Source organism: Lepus europaeus, chromosome 10 (genome assembly GCF_033115175.1).
Source record: "Lepus europaeus isolate LE1 chromosome 10, mLepTim1.pri, whole genome shotgun sequence".
Classification (NCBI taxonomy): Eukaryota; Metazoa; Chordata; class Mammalia; order Lagomorpha; family Leporidae; genus Lepus; species Lepus europaeus.
In genome coordinates this window covers 42,726,978-42,741,696 of record NC_084836.1, presented here as the reverse complement: position 1 = coordinate 42,741,696, position 14,719 = coordinate 42,726,978, and the positions used below count along the sequence as shown (strand labels likewise).

At 35.1% G+C, this 14,719-nt stretch overlaps 1 protein-coding gene across 3 annotated transcripts in view; it reads left to right on the top strand.

The window, feature by feature from the left end:
* The window catches only part of NAV3 (neuron navigator 3), a 1,248,892-nt gene that overhangs the window by 1,021,648 nt on the left and 212,525 nt on the right, over positions 1-14,719 (top strand). For all 3 annotated transcript variants that reach the window (XM_062203163.1, XM_062203166.1, XM_062203165.1), the window contains one exon: positions 1,601-1,755. In XM_062203163.1, coding sequence (XP_062059147.1) covers positions 1,601-1,755 — 155 coding nt within the window. The remainder of the gene's footprint in view (positions 1-1,600; positions 1,756-14,719) is intronic.

The window sequence follows — 14,719 nt, the reverse complement described above, 5'->3', positions numbered from 1 at the left end:
GTAAATGCACTTGAGCAAAAGTTCAGTGCTGAAATAATTTGGAAAAGATTCTAATCTCGTGTATGACAAAACCTCTAATTAGAAAAATAGCTGAAAAGACTGTTTATTAGTCATGTGTATTTAGAAATTAAAACAGTCATATTTTGAAACTCTTAACCGTTTCAAAAAATCAACAGTCGTAAGTTGTCAGTGGCTTTTCCTGATGTTTGTTCGATTTTGTGACACCTATTACCATTATAAAAGCATTTAATTTTTTCTCTGAAGATTTAATTTCCTAATAATTTTTGGAAATAATATAGTCAAGTATTATTACAAAGGTGAGTTAATATTTGAATATTGTAATAACTGAACTGTGAAATTTTGATGTATTGGGCACCAGTACAACAGATATAAACAGATGTTATTTCAAAAATTTATAAGACAGAATTGTAAAAAATTCAGGGCTGTTTTCATAGATTCTGGATGCTTTTTGTTGGATTTTTTTTTAAACAGAGTTTTCAGAGTAGTACACAGGGACGCTCACACGGTGGCAGCAAATACCAGCAATGATGTTAGCATCGTTCAATCTTGAGTTTTCTAAACAGATATTATAGTTATCAGTATTCTTAGTTTTTGGTCTTAACTTCCTGTTTTAAGTTTATCACACATATACAATTCAAATATATGGAGTCTAAAAATCAAAATCTAAGAATGTCACATTTTAGGCACAGTTCATGAAACAATTGATCATTGTAATTTTAATGGGGAGATTGTGAAACAAATGACCTGAACTGATATTTAATTATATAGTTCAAATAAAATAACAGCAGGTCATAATCTCCTGTCAGCTTGCGTCTAATTGTAAGATGATCTGTGCCTGTTTTCTCACGGCCTGTCCTTCACACATGAAGAATAGTAAAAGCTACTGTCACTGTAGTTGCATTTTAAGTAGTCATTCTGCTAACAGCAATTTTCTTCTTCTGAAACCTGCATCTTTTCTTGTCTTGTGTCCTCTGTGACCAGCTGGCCACACTTGTAGGATAATCAGCTAGCATCTAGCCACCTATTTTACACAAGAGAATGAATGAGAGTTTTTGTGAGACAGCCCAGTGAAATATAATTTAACTCATTGACCCTGGTCCCAGCAACTTAGATACTCAGTTATCATTTGCTGTTGACAGTGTGTTCAGTAACTTTATTCCAGTTATTAATATGGAAGTTAACTTAGGCTATATAAGATAAAATAAAATGTCCCATACATTGCAAAGAATAACTTTAACTGCAAATAGCTAGTAAATATGCTGTTTCATTAATTTTTCATGTAATTGTTCAACATTTAAGGAAAGGTTTCACTTCTCAGGGACAGGGTATGAATTTTTGAGTTAAAGATTACTTTATTTTTTCTACATTGTTAATATTCTTTGGGGGCATACTTATTGAAAGGTGAACTGAGAGTTGCCTAAAGAATTTTAACCCTATACCAATTCAGTCTCCTCTGCTAAGTAGATTTTAGAACATCATCTATTGTGAATTTCCCATGAGCTCTTCCCTGCCTAGAACCCCCACTCCTAATCTTGCTGTAATGTACAATAATGATGTAATTTTCCATATACTCTTTCAGGCTTCCAGGGCCCTCTAGGGTGCCGGCTGCAAGCAGTAGCAGTAGCAGCAGCAGCAGCAAGGGCCAAGGAGCCTCTAATTTAAACAGGAGAAGCCAGAGCTTTAACAGCATTGACAAAAACAAGCCTCCAAATTATGCAAATGGAAATGAAAAAGGTAAGTGTTCGTCTGTTACATAATTACAGCATAAACCTAACAGGAGCCTTGTGAATTTTGTGAATTACACCCTAAGTCTGATATTTTCCCAGTGCAACAGCATTCAGATGGAAATGTTATCAGTTGAGTTTCCTTGTCTCCTTACTACCTCCTCCTCAATTCCATTTTTCTTCTTCTCCCCCACCCTGTGAATCTCATGAACATTCTAAGGAAATACTCAATTAGTTTTTTTCTTTATGTAGTTAATGATATGCCCAAGTGTAAAATCTGTTTCTCAAAACATGTTCCTTCCTGATGCATAAAAATAGCATTTTCTTATGCCTTCCATGTTTTATGAAATTTTTTTTTCCTGTAATCATAAAGCTACATTGAATGTATTTGAATCCTTAGCTTCAGTTAGCATAGTACCATAAATATGTTGGGCAGTTAAAAAGTTTGAGTGTCGTAAGTTGAGACTGAATGATGATAGGAATTTATACTTCCAAATAGTGAGACCCAGAAATATTGATATTAGTTTTTTCTGAAAGACAAATTATGTATATTCCTTAAAGCAGTGCATAATATGAATATCAAATCACAAAATCATTAGGAAGAAGACATAGTTATTGGAAGTGTGTTTTAAATGATTATAAATGAGTTAGCAGCCACATTGTTTTTTGGTGGGCAACATGTGCATTTCGACTTGGTGCTTCTCACTGCAGGGCAGGGATGACAGAAGAGAGGTCGGGTAGTATGCGTGAATCATAAAGAAATCAAGAACCTGCAGTGTTTCAATGGATGTGATTATGGGAACACTTAGAGTGTTTTGCTGGATACAAGGGTTAGTGTCTTAAAATCAAAAGAAATTCAATATTCTCTTCATACTAATGGAATCTAGATGAAACAGCATTTGAAAGTAAGAAGTGGTGAATTTGTATAGTTAGTAGAACACTTAGCAAATGCACTTTGGATAAAACAACAAGTGAGACTGCTCCATCTCAATTAGGTAATTACAAGTTGTTTCAGATAGGCAAATGATAAGAAAACTTTCTCAGACATGAATTGACAGATGTGATCTATGAATTAGATACCATTTTCGAGAAAAATCTCCCCATTTAATGAAAGCAAGATTGCAGACTAATTCCATGAGAGCAGAGCAGTATTTTGATCTCTACAATATATTTCTAGGTCTTGAATTGAAAGTAAAAAGAGAAGAAAAAACTGTGTATTTGGAAGTTTAGATTTTATTTTTGAAATAAATAATAAAATCTTTGATAGAAGAGCCCAAGAATTATTTCTGAAGATGTATATTTTCCTGAAGAGAAGGAGATGATAGTTCTTCATTGGAAATAGATTTTTCATTTCTTGACTGTATTAGAGTCATTCAGGTTCAGGCAAATACTTCCTATATATACTATGAAATTTCTTTAGGAAGATAAAAAGCTTAGAAATACAGACATGTTCAGTGGACTGCCAAATTGCCCACATAGGCTATAAGATACCACAGTCTTTTTGATACTTTTGCGAAGGGTTGCTAGTAATGGCAAAAAACTAAGAAATGATTAAGATGAATTGACATTTTAATATCAAAATGTATATTAATTTTTCAAGTGGAAATAGTTTCTTTAATTTTACTTATGGTGTCTATAGTTAGAAATTCAAAGATAGATTTTCATGAATATTTTTCCATGACCACTCAATCTCTCCCTATGTGTAGAAACAGTGTTAAATTAGGAAGTGCTAATACTCATAATAACCACAAGGTGGAGGCAGATGTAATGTAATATGTGGTCTGATAAAGCAGATATACTTAGGTGTAAATCTAGAGAAAAAGACAATACTTTTCATAATGAATTAACCATTAATTTTAGTTTCAACTAAGAATTCCAAAACACTTAATGTACGTGACCTCACATTTGCAAATATTTATAATACCTGAAATGTAGGCATTGCATATGTAGGCAACAATAAGCTTGAATTGCATCATATGATATAATACAACCATTTGGAGTTTTCTGCTTACAACATGGAATTTTCTATTAAACATAGGGTTATAACTTTATGTTAATTTTTCTAAGTAAGCTTTTATCTTGCTTAAATAATATAAAATTTAATCTGTACCAGAATTTTTAAGAAATATGTTTTGTTTAATCTTTCTGACCTGAAGATTTATAGTAGTAGCATTATCTACAAATGTTAGATTTCATCTGCTATCAAATTAATCTTTGTCTTACACTGGTTTATATGTATAATTTGACTGTGACTAAGTAAGGTAAAAAATAAACAACAATTTTCAGAGGCTAAAATGTTATAATGACAGAATTCAGAGAGTAATAACTTGTTTAATTCTAAGGCCTTTTCCTCCTTAGTTACTGGAACATTCAAACTTAAACAGTGAGATGTTTCACTTAAAGGAATAAGCAAGTTATCTGTAATATGCTCATTGAATACTTTTATATAAGAATATACTTCCTGTTTTCTTTATCAACTCTTGGCTGGTGAGTCATAAATCAATTAAGCAATCTCCAGAATTTATAATTAATATCAAAGGTTTGTTCCCAATTAAAACAATTTAATTTTCCTATTTAATAAAACAAACTGTTGAAAGCAAAATAGCATTTCACAAGTGTTATTTATTTTAAAAATTAGCTTATTTGCAAATGGTGTAATATCTCCTGAAAAGAAATCAGTGGAGAATCATAAGCTATACTCAAAAGATACATCTAGTATAATTTTAATAATAAGGCAATTCAAAAAATTGCTCACTTCAGCATTTCACCAAATGAATTAAGATATCAGTGCACATCATCGTACATTATCACTTCCAGAGAAGGCTGAAATAGGAAATTTTACAATAGAATGCAATGCCATCTAACCATTTTATTGAAGTAGAATGGGGAACAGATTTCTCAGAACAAATGGTGAAATGGCAATGGCATCATTTGTACAGCATTTCTTTTGAAAATCCTTCAGTTTCTATGCCTGATGACCTATCATTCAGAAACTGGCAATGAATAATACATTCTGACATCAGCATTTATCAACGTGTCCATGCGCCCTAGGAGAGTGCTGTAGAAATGTACACGCTCCAAAGAAAACCAAATACTTGTTCAGTGGAAATTAGATCTTGTGAAAACCGTGCTGTGATTCATTTGGATGTATACTTTGCATACCTGAACAAATCATTTTTAGAGATCATTCTTGTTTTACAAAGTCTCTGTGATAATTCTAAAAAATGCTAACTGTCTTAATATTAAGAGGAATGTAAATATGCCTATCTTTATCAGGAAACCAGTTTCTGAGTTATAATCTATGAGTATGTATTGTTTACCAAGTTCTTAGTGGAGAGATATTTTTCCATGTTGCTAAGAAACATTCCACAGCACCACAGGGATTACCACCATCTCTTAAATGTTTCTCCCTGGTGTTTCTGACATTGACCTGTACATTCACTGAAGAGGAGGCTTCCTTTCCCTTCTCCTAAATTCTGATCAGACAACTATTGTGAAAGCTTGAACTTTCATTTACACTGAGGATAGAATTAGTAGGATTGATGCTAAGAATTCAGCAGCATCTTTATTCAGTGTTACAAAATGTAGGTATTATAGTGATTTTTTTATTGGTCATGGAGTTGCAGCTGCTTATTGTCAAGTAGAACACAGATATCTTGCTCTTAAATGCTCTCTGTTTTTTTTTTATTACTCTGAAATTACTGTAAAGAACAGAATAGCCATTTTTTTACAAGACAGTGCAAATGTGTTTGTGTCATTATATTACTTTACTGGTAATTTAATTATGTGCTTGACTATGACTTTTGTTTTATTACTTAAGCCTACACAGCCCTAAATACTTAAACCTAAACACATCATAATTTCAGAGCTCTAAGGGTTTTTCATGATTTCATACAACTAGGTACACATATTAGGTGTTGCAAGTAGACTTGGTCATATATGTTGTATGTTTATGTATAAATGCACACATAATGAGGTGCTCACATATTATATTTGCCTGTACATAAATTACATGTCTTTTTAAAATGAATGATGAGTATTTCACAATACTCAACAAAGTGACACCCTTAAGTTTGCAAACTACACAATATAAGCACATGTGAAATGCACACTGCTTCCAGGATCCCCATTGCACACTTGTGAGTTGATTTTTTAATGTTTGTGTGATTATTTTTTATTTGAAAGGCAGATTGGCAAAGAGAGAAAAAGGGTAAAAGATATATAAAAAGAGAGAGAGAGAGAGAGAGAGATATCTTCCATCTGCTGGTTCACTCCCCAAATGACTGCCAATAGCCAAGGCTAAGCCAGTCCAAAGCCGAGAGTGTGGAACTCCATTTGAGTCTTGCATATGGGAGGAAGGGACCCAAGTACCTGAGTCATCATCTGCTGTCCCCCAGGATGAGCAGGGAATTACCTTGGAAACAGAATATCCAGAACTTGAACTAGAAACTAATATGGGATGCTCAGGTTCCAAGAAGACTTAACTCACTGAGCCACAGTGTTCTCCCCTGTTGGGTCATTTTACAGCTGATGACTGAGACATTTCTGAAGCAATGACTTATGCAAAGCAGCATAGTGAAGTAATTGATAAACCACTTAGTAACAAGATATTTGAATTTGAATGCTAGTTTTGTTCAATTATTTAAACATTTCCAAAGGTACTTTGATATGTTATTGCAGAAGAGTCTACATTATTCTCCAGAATAATTGCCATGGCCATAATGTTTAATCCTTTCATTCTTGCTGTAATGATCTACGTGTGAGACTTAAGGTGTTCTTTAATTTATAGGACCATCTGCATCACAGAGCACAATGGCTGCTATGCAGAGCATACTTTAAGAGGAATTGTGCCATTGTCATTTCTGCTGTTCTTTTCAATTGTATGTTTCTGAGCTGAAAGGGAGCTGACAACTAAATAGCACTCTACTCACTAATTAAAAAGAAACAGGTTGAGGCTGCTCCATGTATCCTTTCTCGGGCTGATGGTACTGTTGTAACACAACACAAAGCTGTATAGCTAATGGAGAAATGTGCCTGTCTGAAGTTTACTTTATGCTTGCTGCCACTGCCCATGTTCACCTCAATGTATTTACTTTAGAACTAAATCAGCACTGTTCTCAATCATGAATATCATTTATTTGCAAAATGTGATAAGAAAACATCAATTCTATCTATTTAGATATTTTATCAATACAAATTGCTATCTATTCTCACATCAATTCAGTAGAATGGGCACAGGTAGACTGCCAATAACAGTAGTAGTGGTGTACTGAGTGGAGAGTGTCCTGGATCGTGTTCTCCTCGTTTGTAGTCTGCTCAATGAGGAGGAAGGAGAATATTCTGCAGAGAGCTACCCAGTTAGGTTCACTGTATGACAAACATGTGGCTTTGCAGTTCATAAATCATGGTATTCAGTTTGGGTAGAGTTAGGGATGGTGGATATGGAGGTGCAAGAAGAGGGAAAAGGGAACAGAAAATTGCTGTCTGGGGACCAGAGAGTTAAGATGGGACTGTAAGCTGAAATAGGTCATGAAAATACATGATACAAATCCATTTCAGAAATGCCTTTAAATATGTGTATTAAGTGTCTGTTCTTTCCCCCACAGTAGGACTCATTCATAGTCAGAAGTTGAGTTTATCAACATTTGGAAGTGTATCATTGGACCCAGGATACTGATTATTGAATATATTAATCATAGAGGCTAGAGTGTGTAGTTGCATCCAGTCTGTAAATCTACAGATGCTGGCAACTCAGCTGCTGTTGTTGTGCAACTTGTATTGTGAGGAGTCTAGGGAGACTTACAATTCCCGTTCCTTCCTGATGTGCAGTGACCTATGATTTGCCCTCCTAATGAAACTTGAAGCACCACATTGCTCGTATATAGAGACAGGCTGGGGACTGATTTAGACCTGAGTTTACATAAGTGTGTTATATGTGTGTACTCATCTGAGAATTATTTTACAGCGGGTTTCATGACCATTACTGTGGGCTAGTGGAGGATACCATAATCTGGAGTCCCTGTTGCCTCATTTTTTAATATAGTGGTGTTGAAACTAGACTTCTGCACTGGAACTCCTGGAACAGTCTATCTGGTTAATATCCCTAGCTTGTTTTCTCCTTTTTAAGAAAGGAGCCACCCTTTCTTACTTTCCTTGTTTCTCAACTATTATAAAGCACCTTGACTCATTCTTATCCCCACCAAAGCTCCTAGGAATTTAGGGATGTGAGTCCCCCAGCTTCTTAATCTCATTCCAAATACACAGAAGATAAACACTACATATAATGTGATATAAAGGAATGTTAAGAACACCTAAGGAGCTTGCTTTGTTTTAAATAATTCTTTGCCTTAAACATATGGGTAGACTCCGGGTTGATTCAGGTCTTCAAAGTCCAGCTTTACAAAATATGCTTAAGGATGTGCTACATACAGAAACAAAGAAAGATAGTCATCATTATGAAAGAATGTGAAGGCAGAAAATCTCCCAGTAAAAGTACAAAGGAAATCCAAAGTAAACAATAAGAATATTTATGGAAAAATGGCAGGGCCAAGTTGTTATTGATAGTAACCTTGAATGTAAATGTCCTCAATTCTTTAGTTAGAAGATACAGACTGGCTGAATGAATTGCAAAAACAAGACCCATCTGTTTCTGCCTAGAAGAAACACATCTCCCTAACAAAGATACATGCAGACTGAAAGTGAAAGGAAGGAAAAAATATTCCATGATAACAGAAAGCAAAAAAGGCCAAGTGTAGCCATCCTAATATCAGAAAAAAAAAATAGACTTTAATACAAAAACTGTTTAAAAGAGATGAAGAAGGGCACTATGTAAAGATTAAGGTATCAATTCAACAGGGAGATATGGCTATAATAAATGTACATGCACCCAATTACAGGATACCTGTCCATTTAAAAGAAATGTTAATGGACTTAAATGGAGATATAGACTCCAATACAATAGTAATGGGGGACTTCAACACCCCACTTTCATTAATGGATGGATCAACTAGACAGAAAATCAACAAAGAAACAACAGAGCTAATAACTCTATGAACCAAATGAACCTAACTGATATCTACAGAAATTTTCACACCACAGTTGCAGAACACATATTCTTCTCATCAGCGCATGGAATTTTCTCTAGGATTGATCACATGCTAGGCCATAAAGCAAGTCTCAGCGAATTCAAAAAAATCAAAATCATACCATGTATCTTGTCTGGCTACATTGAAATGAAGCTGGAAATCAACAACTCAAGAGTATCTAGATCATATGCAAACACATGGAGACTGAAAAACATGCTCCTGAAAGAAAAGTGGTTCAAAGAAGAAATCAAAAGATAAATCAACAAATTTCTGGATATGAATGAAGATGACAATACAACATATCAAAACTTACAGGATATAGCAAATGCAATGTTAAGAGGGAAGATTATAACATTTGGTGCCTACATGAAGAAATTAGAAAGTTTCAAATAAATCAGCTGTATTCCAACAAATTGGGAAATCTAGAAGAAATGGACAGATTCCTAGACACATAAAATCTACCAAAATTGAGTCATGAAGACATAGAAAACCTAACCAGACCAATAACAAAACCAGAGATTAAATCAGTAATAAAGACCCTCCCAACAAAGAAAAGTCCAATATTTAAAGAAGAACTAATTCCAGTTTTTCTCAAGGTATTCAAAACAATTGAAAGGGAGAGAATCCTCCCAAACTCCTTCTATGAAGCCAACATCACCTTAATTCCTAAACCACAAAAAAGATACATTAGATAAATAGAACTATAGACCAATATCGCTGGTGAACATAGATGCAAAAGTCCTCAACAAGATATTAGCTAATCAAATCCAACAACACATCGGAAAGTTCATTCACCTGGACCAAGAAAAAAATTTATTCCTGGTTTGCAGTGATGGTTCAACATTCACAAATCAATGTGGTACATCACATTAACAAACTGAAGAACAAAAAACATATGATTATTTCAGCAGATTCAGAGAAATAATTTGAGAAAATATAACATCCTTTCTTGAAAAAACTTTAAGCAGATGATGTATAGGAGGAACATTCCTCAACATAATCAAGGCAATTATGACAAACCCATTGCCAGCGTCCTATTAACTGGGGAAAAGTTGAAAGCATTCCCACTGAGATCCAGTACCAGACAAGAATGCCTAGTCTCACAATTGCTATTCAATATAGTCCTGTAAGTTTTAGCCAGAGCCATTAGGCAAGAAAATACAATCAAAGGGATAAAATTAGAAAGGAGGAAGTCAAACTATCCCTGTTTGCAAATGACATGATTCTATATATAGGGGATCTGAAAAACTCCACTGAGAGGCTATTGGAACTCATAAAAGAGTTTGGTAAAGTAGCAGGATATAAAATCCATATGAGATCACCATGTCCCACTTAATGCTGTTTACAAGATGTCTTTGATGTCTGGGACTATTTCTGTCCAACTCTGTGTCCCAGTACATGAATATACTTACTTTAAATATAAACAAATATAACAAGTTTTAATATAGTTCCCTAACAAAGTTTGGCAAATATTCCTCCTGCCTTGAAGGCCTATGTATCTCTCTTATATCCTCTGTCTTGATCTCATTGTGCAGGCCCCTGTGATCCTTTAAAACTCTGATCTTCTCTATCATTTTATTTCTGAAATTCCACTCATTTGACATTTAATAACTGTCATAAAGTAGCATTTATCTGTTGTGAATCTGCTTTATTACTTTCAACAGTATTATAATATGTCCTGGAGTGTCTTGAATACAATGGCCTCTGCACTGATGATATACCTAGATTAGAATCCTGTAAATAGTAGGAAATGAGAAGCATTGAATAATATTTCTGGAAAATATGGTGCAAATATAGAGCCATAAATGTTTAACAGAAATCAGCAAATTAAGGTCATTGTGTGAAAAGAGACATGCACACAATTCATTTTACTCAAAGAAATTGATTATGGTTGGAGAACATATTCTTAGCTTCCAAGTGAATCTTGGTACTTGAGAATTGCAATTCACTTGATATAACCCCACTAAAAGCATTAATTTAAAAATTATCACTTTCTGTATTTCTTTATTCACGGGATAGTATTATATTTGATGAACCATTTAACATATCCATCTACATTTGAGGAATGATATAATATAATGATTCATAGCATTAACCTAGAATCTCAGCTGATTCATTTCTTAGCTTTGTCGCTTACAGATTATGTTCTTCTGGCCAAGTTATTTTACTTCTTTGTACCTAGTTTTTCCTTTGTTTAATAGGAGGAATAATGAAACCTTCACACTGTTGTAGGGAGGACTAATTGAGTTAATTTCTTCCAAATACTTAGTTCAGTCTGGCATGTGGTAAGTGCCATGTGCTTAGTTTAAAACTTTGACTCATACAAGTGTGGTCTTTGATTTTATGAAAAAATGCCATGTAAGAAGCAGAACCACCTAATTCTAGACTTCATGTTGTGGTGGTCATAAATGGGGGTGTGGCCAAACTGAGACCTGAGCAGTAAGGAAGAATTAATTTGGAGAAATATTTGATAGGCATTCCAACCTGTAACTAGTCAGTGTGCTCTGTTTGCCACCAAGAAATGTTCACATAATTATGAAATGTTATTAGTCACTGGAAGGGGATTTTAGCAAAAATATACTTGTGTTTACCTATATTTATAATATAAATAAGGAGAAAATAATAGAAAACCATTCATAAGGGTTAAACTTATTTGAGTAGTTGGAAGTTTTAAAATTTGTTAGGTTTTTTTTTTTTTTTTTTTTTGACAGGCAGAGTGGATAGTGAGAGAGAGAGAGACAGAGAGAAAGGTCTTCCTTTTTGCCATTGGTTCACCCTCCAATGGCCGCTGCGGCTGGCGCATCGCACTGATCCGAAGCCAGGAGCCAGGTGCTTCCTCCTGGTCTCCCATGCAGGTGCAGGGCCCAAGCACTTGGGCCATCCTCCACTGCCTTCCTGGACCATAGCAGAGAGCGGGCCTGGAAGAGGGGAAACCGGGATAGAATCCGGCGCCCCAACCGGGACTAGAACCCCATGTGCCGGCGCCGCAAGGCGGAGGATTAGCCTGTTAAGCCATGGCGCTGGCCTTAGATTTATTTTAAATCAATCAATGTGCTCATTTTTTAGAACACTTTGGTGTTGTATATAAACCTAATTATTTTCCACAAACATTGCAAACATTACAAAATTACAGGCTTTACATGAACTAAAAAGAATTATCAACTTATAATCATATGCTTTATATTCAAACCATGTAAGTATTTGGCTTTCTAGTGAACAACTACAATTTAACCTAGAATATATGGATAGAATTTTATTTATTATTGTTGGATTTTGTCAGTTGAAATGAGGAATTGTAGAGGGATATTGAGATTTAGAAGTCAATATTGGGCCGGCGCCGTGGCTCAATAGGCTAATCCTCCGCCTTGCGGCGCCGGCACATCGGGTTCTAGTCCCGGTCGGGGCGCCGGATTCTGTCCCGGTTGTCCCTCTACCAGGCCAGCTCTCTGCTGTGGCCTGGGAGTGCAGTGGAGGATGGCCCAAGTGCTTGGGCCCTATAGCTGCATGGGAGACCAGGAGAAGCACCTGGCTCCTGGCTTCAGATCAGCACGGCGCGCGGGTCCGCGGCGGCCATTGGAGGGTGAACCAACGGCAAAGGAAGACCTTTCTCTCTGTCTCTCTCTCTCTCACTGTCCACTCTGCCTGTCAAAAAAAAAAAAAAAAAAAAAAAAAAAAAAAGAAGTCAATATTGGTATAGTAAAAACTGAAGAAAATTTAATGTAATATGTATTTGCCTATATTATTGCTAAAAGAAATTTTAGATATCAAGTATGTCATTTTAGGCAGAATTTTAAAAAGCTTATTTACACATATAAAACTACAACCAATGATTTGACCTCTTTTTCTGTTGCTAAACTCATTTCTTTTGTTATGTTTCCATGTTCTTTTCAGAAAATAATCTCTGTTTCTCATTCTCTCTCTTCTTCCCCTCCTTCTTTCCTCTCAAATATGTATTAATTAAAAATTTGAGGGGGTGGCAATGAAAGTTTGGCCTACTGGTAAGATACCAGTTGGGATGCCTGCATCCCACATCAGAATGCCTGAGGTTGGAACCTGGCTCCACTATGAACTTTAGCTCCTGTTAATGAAGACCCTTTTGGCTCAAGTAATTTAGTCCCTGATACCCATACGGGAAACCTGGATTGAGTTCCTGACTTCTGGCTTCAGGTTGGCCAGCCATGGGTTGTTAAGGACATTGAGGAGTGAACGGGTGGTTAGAAATGAACACACACACACACACACACACTGCTTCTCAAATAAACAAAAATAAATATACCATTTTGAAGATTTTTGTTTATTTGCTAAACAGAGGTAGAGGCAGAGAAGAGAAAAATGTTTCTTCCGCTAGTTCACTCAGGGGTGAGCCAGGATTGATGTCAGGAGCCAGGAACTCCATCTGTCTGGCACCTGGGTGACAGGAACCTAGTACATTACCTGGGCCATCATCTTCACAGGAAGCTGGATTGGAAACAGAATAGCTAAGACTCAAACTAGCACTTCAGTATGGGATATCGGTGTCCTGAATGTCAGTTTAACTCGCTGTACGACAAAGCCACTCCAACAAAAAAAACTTTACAAACTGAGCAATATAAATGTTCTTTAACAATTGTCTTGATTGCATGTTGCTTATCTTGTATTTTGACTTATTTGAAGTTAATACTTAAAAGTACCATACTTTTACATTTATGAATATTTAATGATATGCAGTGAACTGCAATTTCTGAGTATTATGAAAAAGGTATTCTTAGTAAAATATTTCCATTGAGAGTTTCATAAAAAAAACTTTACACCTGTTTGTCAGTATCTAGTTTGTCAACAGAATGCAGTTCCATATGCAATTTTGTCATCTACCACCTCCCTGAAGTGTATGAAAGGGGAAGGGGCTTATGGTTGAATAAAACGTAAATGACTGAGCCAGATTTACAAAGTTCCTAAATCAACATTTTTGTTGGATTTTTTAACTCTAATATATTTGGTAGGATTTAATTTTAAACCATGTTATAAAATCCTATCTTTGACTTAGCTTTCTGTTCTGAAAAAATTGACTTTATTAGACCTTAATCAGTACTAGATCACTCATAAAAATTCACATCATAGTTTAACTTCTGAGCGGAACGTAAGCAAATACTAGCACATTGTAAAGTATTTCTATGACAAAAGACTATTTTTCTATAGATTTCATAACATAGCTTGATTTTAAATTAAAAGTTAAAGTTTGTTCAGGTTTGTACAGGAGATTATAGGTTTCCTGGTTCAGAGCACAGTTCTGAATTCAGTTCAGATTCAGGCTATGTGACCTTGAATAAGCTATATAGTCTTTTTGCCTTGGTTGTATTTTGGGGGAATGATAATATTAAAGAGTGATTATATTAATACGTAACTTGTAGCGTTGCTATAAATACATAGAGGTACAGATAGATTGCTTTGTAGGTTGTCAGCTCAATGGAAACATACATTTCAAAGGTTATTTTGTGCAAATATAAATGAACAATATTAACAAAATATATTTGTGGTTCATAAGCATATCTAAGCAGGTAATAATTAACTAAGATCCATTGAATTTTAAAGCAATTTATCGGTATTCATAATGCAATGCATTTTCATAAGGCAGTGTGGAATATCCCCCTATTGGTTTGAGCTACCAAAGAATTGGGAAAACTTACAGAGAATTGCTTTGGGGAAAGCTTGTGTTTCGTTTGTGTTTAGATATCTTTAACCAGCAGCATTCATTTGTGTAAGAATACTTTCAGAGGGGGAAAACAAACATTTTTCTCAAAAAACATTCTCTACGTTTTTGAAAAGAAAAAACATCACAATACAGAAGGGATTGCTTTTACATAGCATGTTTCTTTTCAGTTTTCAGAGAAGATATACGTGTACCTGTCGTTA